Source organism: Seriola aureovittata, chromosome 19 (genome assembly GCF_021018895.1).
Source record: "Seriola aureovittata isolate HTS-2021-v1 ecotype China chromosome 19, ASM2101889v1, whole genome shotgun sequence".
Classification (NCBI taxonomy): Eukaryota; Metazoa; Chordata; class Actinopteri; order Carangiformes; family Carangidae; genus Seriola; species Seriola aureovittata.
In genome coordinates, this window is record NC_079382.1 from 9,253,819 (window position 1) to 9,263,093 (window position 9,275).

Here is a 9,275-nt window from a genome sequence, read left to right on the forward strand (position 1 = left end):
TGAAACTATGAAATACTGATAAAAGTATAAGTGGCCTTTACCTTTGTAAATATAGAACAGAATAGATGAAACAAGTTGACTTTATTCGGTCTTGTGACATACAAAATTATGAAAAAACATATTACTGATTTATTTCCCATAGTAAAACCATTTTAACAAAATACAACATCATGCATGTCATCAAACTTACATTGCAGATAAGGTGTGTGTCAGATTTCCCCTTCCTGTGGCTCTGGATACTTGCAGGTTACCAGTGCACAGGAAGAGATTTTACGGTAGTTTCCATATGAGACTATGAGACAGCACAATGCTGATAACTGGACAGTGTTAGAATACAGCATGTATGTTTACAGAATCCTTCACACATCATTTTGAGTTGTCATGCAGTCATGTAGGCAGAACTACGAACAAAGAGATGTAGAAAGAGGAACAAAATTAACAAGAGACCATAAGTATTTCTTTCTTTGTTACGTGGTGAAACATTATTTGTGCGGCATTCTTCTGAATAACAGAGGTACCAAGCTGAAGTGACAGTATTTACTGTGTTAATCACTTAATATTCTTGATGGTGTGCAGAGGTGATAATAGCAAATAATGAATTCTGATAAATTGTAGGTGAGGCAGCATCAAATATCTTGGCACACTTCTGAACAGGAATATGTTCGCAAAGTTCAGAGTAGGAACCAAAGATAATGAAATAAAATAACATTGACTGATTGAGAGAAGTTTGACACATACTGTGGGCCAGGTAGCTTCCTAATTAATTCAAGAGAGATAAACAAATAAAGAGGAAAGTGATATAGTTCTGTCTTCATCATATACTGAATCAACACAGTAAACATAAAGAAAAACTTACTTTGTCTCTGACCATCAGAATTTCCTTCATACGATTCTGTGATTGTGAATCAGCACAGAACTGACACTACTGAGAAAATGAGGAATACTGTCAAAAATGTATGGACGCTGGTTTTAGAGAACCATGTACGTGTCAGACCACGTCACTGGTCCAGAACAGTCCATTAGTGCTCTGAAGTTTCGTGACCGTGGGTGAACGTGTTTATGTTGCACAGAATTTAAAACACAGAAGAATACAAAGACAAAATAGTAATATATTAATAATTATACAAATAAGAATACAAATAATAGTTTCCCAAAAATTGAGGTGATAATAGTGTGATTACTTCATAATGATTAGTGTGGTTTGTGATAATAAAGCAGCAACATTCAGAGATATAAAAGTAACCCTACTACAGTACTAAGTGCTCCTAAGAATTTGATATTATCACAAATTATTGGGGGTATTTAAAATGTACCCCCAACATAGTATAATATAATCATATTTTTAATTATTTTTATTCTTAATGAAATTCATATCTTTCATGATATGAAATTCAAGTGGATAAGTGAGGAAGAAGAGCATTGTTTTATAATATCGGGGTAAATGTGTTGATGAATATCATCTATTGGTCCAGTGAAATCACCAAATCCCATTTGGTCAAAGTATCATCCGTCTCCGACCCTGTTTCTCCCGTCTCCATCTCTCTAAGTGCCTCGCCTCCTCCTCCTCAGACCCCTGTCTGACAAATACATTTTCCAACTTCAACTCGCTCTTCAGGGCATTCACTTTCTCCTCCTCTCCTGCCATCTTGTATTTACTCCCTTCCTGTCCCTGCTTCAACCCACCCATGGCTCCCTCCTTGTTGAACTTCATCGCCATCTCTGGCAGCAGTAGTTTCTTTGTTTCAGGATCCCAATTAATACAAATACTTCCGTTGTCCTCATCTTCATCGTCTTCTATACCATTTGCTGTAGCTAGATTCAGGACAACACCATAGTCATTTGGTAACAAAACTGATTGGTCTTTGTGGGAGTTGGGGATGTTGTTGATGTTCTGGGAGGCATAAGCAGACATGAGGGCTACTTTCTCACTCTCGCTTCCTTCCTCCTCAATTCCATCTATCTTTCCATCCCTCTCCCCCATTCCTACCTTCTCATTTGTTTGTAGATTTGTTAAAGGAACACAGATGTCAGTTTGGGGTTTTTTGGTAAGAAATAAACCTGGGCACTCTCTGTCCTCCTCTCTGCTCACCTCTCCCTTCGTTGCTCCCTGATAAGAAAGTAACGATCCCTTAATTTGGTTCACCAAAACTGATGCCCACGCCTGCGCCTGTACAAGTGTGCTCACCTCTGTCTGCGCATGTGCCTGTGAGTGTATCGGCATGTGTGTTTGCATGCGTGTGTGGGTTGACTTCTGCGAGAGGTAGGACCTTGCATCAGGAGAGTCAACTCCAGCAGGGTGACCAACCTCAACTATTAATTCTTTCTTCTCATAACTGTTTTCTGCTTTGCATTTCTGGCCTTTACCGTTCAGATTATTCCAATCTTCTCCTCCGTCATTGATTTTAGGAGCTATCCCAACAAGCCCGTAGTCGACGGACAAATCATCAGGCTCTGTGGGTGTTTCAGGCCTCTGGGGGGAATATCTTGGAGGGGGACATGTGATGTGTTTCTTGGGGCATGCAGGGTCTGATATGGCGGTGCCAATGCCTGATGGTGGCTTGTTTTCGATGACACTGATGAGGATGAGGTTGAGCTTCTCAGGAGGGAAAGTCAGAGGAGTAAGGTGAAAAGAAGGTTGTTTCTGGAGATTGAAGGAAAAGGAGTGTGGCATTCAAAGACTGACCATTAAGATTCAAAAAACATTTTTAAAATCGACAGTTCTTGTCTGACATGCCATGCAACAGTCAAATTTGGATTATCTATTTCTCAGATACTCTACCAATTAGACACTAAAATTAAATCAGTTATTTAAGGGTTCCTCCAGTGATTTAATAGTGCAAAAGAAATTGTACAGATATCCTTTTGTTACAAAAGACATTATTTAAGTGTTTTCACAAGTTTCTCTATGACAAGTAATCTGTTCCTCATGCCCTTTAAACACACAATTACCAAAAAGTGAAGAGTCTTATTTGTTGATACCAATATTACATATTTATAGTCAAGCAACTTTTCACAGTGCGAGCGAAAAGTAAACGTTCTACATAGTGCTAGCTCTCTGCTAGTGGAACAGTGGGTGGCTAAAGGTTAAAAATCCAAGTCAACAAATTTCTATTACAATGAGGACAAAAGTTAGACAATAAAATAGTTCACTTGCCAGTGTGTGTGTTAGTGCATGTGTGTGTTTACATTACCAGTGTATGTGGGCTCTCCTGTCCTTTCCCCATCAGGTAGTTACGGAGAAAGTAGCCAACCACTACGAGCACACATATGCACAAAGATGGAACAACAATACCCCAAACCGCCCGCTGCAGCTGCTCAGTCACGGGGTCTGGAAGGAGACGGGAATCAGGAATGTGTCACACAAACACACACACACATACATACGTACATGGGTGTAAAGGTTCATGTAGGGAATACACCTTCCAAACCACATCGGGATTCACCGTAGAAAATTTAAAACGTCCTAATATCAAGCCGAAAGCAACACTATTATCTTTATTGCCGCTTTGTAAATGTCCAAACTCATACACAAATACTTCTCAGGTGCAACGAACATGTTTAGTCACATTCCTTTCTACCTGTCAAACAGATAGCAACATATTCTCCCTACCTTTAGGCGTGGTTATGCAGTGCCATGCGGAGGATTGGCATAGGATGGGCATGGAGACCAAACTTGCCTTGGCACGGAAGCAGTACTCTGTTTCATGCGCCATCCGCTGATACTTGTATGGACTAGAGACCACTGGGAAATGATGCTAAATAAACACATACAAGCACACAAATATCATATAAATCCTTAACTGGTTCAGTGGTACAGATGAACATGAGAGCTTGATTTCATGCCCAGTCCGTGCCAGGAGGGTGGGCAAAGCTAGGATTTTTATATATTTCTACTCACCGTCTGGTCACGATGGGAATTGTGGATGAAGAGGCTGTAAGTCATTTGGGGGTATAATGTTGCCATGGGAATGACTGGGGTGTGGTTGTTAGGCTGATATCTCACAGGTCCCTTCAGAGTGATGATGGCATTATTGTCCTCTACTTCCACAGTAACCAGCGGTGGACCAAAACTAGCTGTACAGGTAGACAAAACAAATTTCTTTTGGTAGATGTAAAAATATTTTGAGTTGATATGTCAATTCTGAGTTATCAAAAAGTTTGAATGTCACTTTAACTTACTGTCCGTCTTCGGATCGAATCTCCTCTCTGTCAAGGTCCATTTGGAAGATCCTTTCCTGCCCACAGCACGAACTCTGGCGTAGTATCCCTGCTCCTGATCCCAAGTCTCACTGCTCAGATCGCACCATCTCCGCACTATATCAGTGCACTGGTGCACCGCCCTCCAGTGCACCCGTTTTCCTTTACTTCCTTTCACGCTATGCCCGTAGCTGGGAAAGACAGAGTAGGCCCACACATATAAGAGGATGGCTGTCCTGAATCCCTGCACAAGCTGGGATACCAACAACCAGTTTATTCAATGCCCCCTCACGCAAGGAACCTCGGGTTATATAGGCTGTTTGTAAGATCAAGTTATGTTTTTTGCTCTTTGTCTGTAAATTGCTGAAGACAGCCTATATAAGAACATTATCTTCCACTTTAACCAGGTAAAGCCAAAGATAGTTACATTATGGCCAATGCACCATAAAGGAAATAACTTTATAATAACTTTAAATTTAAACTTACATTGCATACTGCACTGTAAAGTGTGTGTCTACAGGTGTGCCATTTCCTGGTGACCACTGCACTACATTCATGAGATTCACTGAGGAGAAGTTGACGTTGATGGGGCTGGGAGGAGAGGAGGAGACTGAGGAGAAACATAACAAGTTTGAGAGTAGATGAGACACGTCACATACATTTAACATGAACTCAGGTTTGTCACTATAATGTCTAGTAGTTTCAGGTTGTGCAATACACAAATCCCCCCATTTCTCCATCTTGCAGGCTGTTTAACCGATCCTTAAACTTCCTCTTGTGTTTATAGTACCAATAAAATAATACCTCTAGTAAATACATCACATAAAAAGTAATGGGCTATAACCAAACTTTGGCCTAACACACAGAATGTAGAAGTATTGTTTTGCTTCGACTCAATTCGCTTGTTATTAAAAACATTACATTGGACAGTTATACACAACAAAATTTACAAAAATGTCAGTTGAATTGAATTAAGTTCTCTAACAACATAATATAATATAAACTATTTCTGCACAGGACACATACTGATGAAAGTGAGTGGTTCATAAGTTACAGAACTGAACTGAAGCCTGTAATTGCTTGAATGTGAAGTAGAGCGCCATATGAATGCCAAGAACACAACAAAATGACTGGCCGGTGACCAATTTTTTAGCCTTGACACTTATGTGCACAGTGAAATTTGCTAGTTTGATACTTGAAGTTTACCTAGAGTGAAGTTTTTATAATTATGCCTGCTTGGGCTTTGAGGACACCATAAATAAGTTGATTTGTGTACAACATTTGCATAATGGTTCCAATGCAGGTTGGAATAATTCAACAGTTTGTATTACTACATTTCGATAAATATCATAAAACTTATCAGATTTGAACCTCACTCTGATAACGATTGATTAATCTGCAGCACATTTGACTTTGATGTCATATTCAAAACAGTAGTTTCCTTCATTAATCACTGCGGTGATGACTTTGTCTTTTTACCCCACACACACGCGCATGCGCACACACACACACGGTTTCCTTACTCATTAATAGAAACAAAATAGCCTGAAGTTGCCCACTAAACTGTAATGTATGCAAATGTAGCAGCTGCTACTGGGGAATAGGTCTGACGTACCCAGTAAGAATAGAAAACAACAATCACGCTGTAAGTTTAATGCTGTCATACCTGTGCGGTGAAGAACCCCCAGGTTCAGAAAAATGAACACTATCCACATCTCTGTACGGAGCGGTCATGTCTTCACAACATTTTCCGCCTGCGGTAGCTCCGCAGCCACTCAACCGGCCGGACAACGTCTCCTTCGGCAGTAATCTCCACCTGTCCGCAGCGAGATGTTTCTCCACACGATTAAAGAAATGGAAAGGAAGGAGAAAGTTAAAAAAAAAAAAAAAGGTTTATGTCCGAGATCTGTGACCAACTAACCGGTAAACCGTCGATGATTTTCTGTTTAGTGTAACAATTCCCGTGCCTCAGGTTTCCGTCATGAGGAAGGAATGTGACCTCACTTGTTTGTGAACATTACACCTGTACAGGTACCGCGAGCGCGCGCGCGCGTGTGTGTGTGTGTGTGTGTGTGTGTGTGAAGGCGGCGGTGGTGACAGGTTGTAAAGAACAATGACACTACAAAGCTAAAACTGATAGCCTACGTGAAGTAGGAGCACACTGAGTAAACACTCACCAGGTAAAATGGCATCTGTATTTTTTGTATTATTATTGCTGATTAATAACCAACATGTAAGCAGTGTAGCTGGTTTAAGTGGAGCTATACCCTAGAGCGAATGTGTCTTTTTAAGAAACACCCCAGAGTTTTGGGTCTCTAGGGTCAAAATATGATTTCCCCAAAAGCCCCCCAGAACCCAACTTCCCCACAGGCTCAAATCACCCCTGCAGTGTCCTACAGTAAACGTAGCAGGAAATGGATCCCAAATAGTGTCAAGAATAATAACATTATTACAACAGAAAATAGAGCTAATGTAATAAAACAAATGCCCCACAGTTGATTGAGACACCTTGCTTTGGTCGACCCTGTGGTGTGCTCAAGATTAAAAAAATGAAATAAAGGAATGAAAATCACATAGTGAGTTCAGTGCAGTAATTTCAAGAAATATCAAACCTGAACATCATCCATATCAAAAGTCCTCCAAAGTCAAAGAGACAAGATCAGAACAATGTTTCTGTGAACATGAATGTGAAATTAAAGAAAAAGTAGCCCACAATCCAACAGCTTTCTGTACTCCAACATGCATTACAGCTTTGAATACAGTTGGAAGTGAAATTGCCCCAATGATAAATGTCATCTATGGTTCTGTTTCCATCTGTCTTTCATCCACGTGGGCCTGGGATGTGTAAGTATACAGTAACACGAGATACTGATTGGGGGTCAGACCAGGAAACATTGTGTCAAATCTGTTTACTTCGTGTTACCAATAAAATATGTTGTTTTTCTGTGCTTGACCTTATTCAGTGCTTTCACTATAACCTCATTAGTTAGTTGTAAAATACAATGAGGAGCTTTTGTTAGAACCTTGATGATCTGGAACTCACGATGAGAACGTTCTGTGACATCATGACTGTAGAACTCTGACATCATAACATTCACTGGAACCTGCACCTGCAGAGACTCTCCATTTCCATCCAGCACCCTGAACTGAGCACCGTCTCTGCCTTCAACACAAACCTTTTGTAAACCATTTGTAAAACTTATCTATTGTATATCTTTGTCTCAATATCTCTGTCTCCTCATTATAACGTGAACAATTACATCAGACACGTCTTCAGCTCTACAGCACAGTTTCAAGTCCAACTTCTTCTGTGAAACACAAACTGCTCTTTGTCACTTTCAAGGCTCTTCTCTGAGCTGAGATGAACCGACAAAGAAAACAGGTAAGATTTCTCGTTTGTCAACAATTTGTCATAGCCGGAAGGCCCCGTTAAGAAATACAGTATGTTGAATTTCTTTTTTTTTGTTTAAAATATAACTATGATAGGATGATTTTATGATTCCAGTAAGGTTTCTTGAACAGAGAAGTGCCATGTTTTTTCTCTCAAAATGCCAAAACAGATGAGACAGATAGATACTCCTCCTCAGTGTCTCTAATCAGTGGATTAAAAATTGAAAAAAGAACATAACTAACCAAGCGAGTATGGAAAATTAGGTTCAAATTAGGTTTATATTGCATTTTATTTTAATCAAATTTGAATTAACATTTGAATATTATATATGGCGGGGTGTGAGCTGTGTTTGCACGTTGTCCTGTCCCTAGGCTAATGTAGATTCAACTGTATAAATAAGTGTACTGGTTGTACGAAGCTGTGACAAGAGTCTTAAACATGAACTACATATATGTTTCTATTTTTCCAAAGCAGTTTGGTGCTGCCCTGTACAGCCCAGCTCAGTACTGGCCACCTGCAGTGCAGCTGCACATTGAGCAGCAAAATGCAATAGTACAAGGCCTCAGAGACGCCCTGCTCTCTGCAATCAATGAGATCAAGTCTCTAAAGGAGGAGAACACATCTCTGAAGGACAAAATGGACCTGCAGCAAAATGAATGGAGGCAGGTGGAGAGCCAGCTTCAAGAGGAGCTTCGTCAGAAAGACGAGCTCCTCAAAAGAACCATCAAGAAAAGGCAGGCTCGCACAAAGGCCCACGCTGACGTCCTGGCCCTGCTCAGTCAGAAAGAGGCTGAGATGGACAGCAGAAAGGAGGAGTGGAAGGCCAGGTGTGGAGCACTGGAGGTGAGCCTGCAGGAGCGGGTTCAGAGAGAGGAGGACTGGAGCAGGAAAGTGGAGGAGGCAGAGCTGGAGGAGAAACTGGCTCAGAAGGAACAGGAGGAGAGAAACATTAAAAATGAGGAGGAGGACAAGAATCAAAAGGACAAAATGATCCTGCAGCAAAGTGAATGGAGGCAGGTGAAGAGCCAGCACCAAGAGGAGCTCAGTCAGAAAGACAAGCTACTCAAAAGGAGCATCAAGAAAAGGCAGGCTCGCACAAAGGCCCACATTGACGTCCTGGCCTTGCTCGCCCACAAAGAGGCTGAGCTGGAGAGCAGAGAGGAGGAGTGGAAGGCCAGGTGTGGAGCACTGGAGATGAGCCTGCAGGAGCTGGTTCAGAGAGAGGAGGACTGGAGCAGGAAAGTGGAGGAGGCAGAGCTGGTGGAGAAACTGGCTCGGAAGGAATGGGAGGAGAAAATTATTAAGAACAAGGATGAGGAGAATAAGAGTCAGAAGGAACATGGGGAGAGAAACGTTCAAAAGGAAGCAAAGAACAAGAACTGATGATGAACTAATGACTGAGAGAAAAGAGAATAAGCAAAAGAAGAAGAGGGGGGAGAAAGAGAAGAACAGGGGTAAGCTACAGCGCAACATCCCTCTTCCTGATCACCCCACCCGGTTTCCCCTTTCTCCCTTCTTACCCACTCCCCACTTCCCCATTCCCCAACCCTTGTGCATATATTCCTTATTGTAAATATGTACATATGTAAATATAGTTCTGTGTGAGTTCTTCACATCTGCCTGTGTTTGTCTTTCTGAATACAGATACAGGATTCATGGCTCTTATCGAGTACTGCAGTGTCACAGT

The 9,275-nt window shown here is 41.2% G+C and overlaps 2 protein-coding genes across 2 annotated transcripts; one reads left to right on the forward strand and one right to left on the reverse strand.

Moving 5' to 3' along the window:
- Positions 1 to 62: 62 nt before the first annotated feature.
- il20ra (interleukin 20 receptor, alpha) lies at positions 63 to 6,202 on the reverse strand. Its single transcript, XM_056405463.1, has 7 exons — positions 5,864 to 6,202; positions 4,684 to 4,807; positions 4,180 to 4,388; positions 3,899 to 4,074; positions 3,611 to 3,755; positions 3,192 to 3,328; positions 63 to 2,641 (listed from the first exon to the last, which is right to left on the reverse strand). Exons 1-7 carry the CDS (start codon positions 5,910 to 5,912, stop codon positions 1,496 to 1,498), a joined length of 1,986 nt encoding a protein of 661 aa, XP_056261438.1. The 5' UTR covers positions 5,913 to 6,202; the 3' UTR covers positions 63 to 1,495.
- A 1,114-nt stretch (positions 6,203 to 7,316) lies between these two features.
- On the forward strand, positions 7,317 to 9,126 carry LOC130160663 (reticulocyte-binding protein homolog 2a-like). Its single transcript, XM_056363313.1, has 2 exons — positions 7,317 to 7,579; positions 8,060 to 9,126. The coding sequence occupies exons 1-2, from the start codon at positions 7,559 to 7,561 to the stop codon at positions 8,969 to 8,971; spliced, it is 933 nt and encodes a 310-aa protein (XP_056219288.1). The 5' UTR covers positions 7,317 to 7,558; the 3' UTR covers positions 8,972 to 9,126.
- The last annotated feature ends 149 nt before the right edge of the window (positions 9,127 to 9,275 follow it).

What these genes read in the sequence shown, in the direction of transcription:
- il20ra (XM_056405463.1), bottom strand. Translation starts at nt 5,912, where the DNA reads ATGTGGATAGTGTTCATTTTTCTGAACCTGGGGGTTCTTCACCGCACA. An exon ending in ATTCGATCCGAAGACGGACA is followed by an intron (nt 4,075 to 4,179) that starts GTAAGTTAAAGT and finishes CTACCTGTACAG; the next exon opens with CTAGTTTTGGTCCACCGCTG. An exon ending in CTGCATAACCACGCCTAAAG is followed by an intron (nt 3,329 to 3,610) that starts GTAGGGAGAATA and finishes GTCTCCTTCCAG; the next exon opens with ACCCCGTGACTGAGCAGCTG.
- LOC130160663 (XM_056363313.1), top strand. Translation starts at nt 7,559, where the DNA reads ATGAACCGACAAAGAAAACAG. An exon ending in TGAACCGACAAAGAAAACAG is followed by an intron (nt 7,580 to 8,059) that starts GTAAGATTTCTC and finishes ATTTTTCCAAAG; the next exon opens with CAGTTTGGTGCTGCCCTGTA.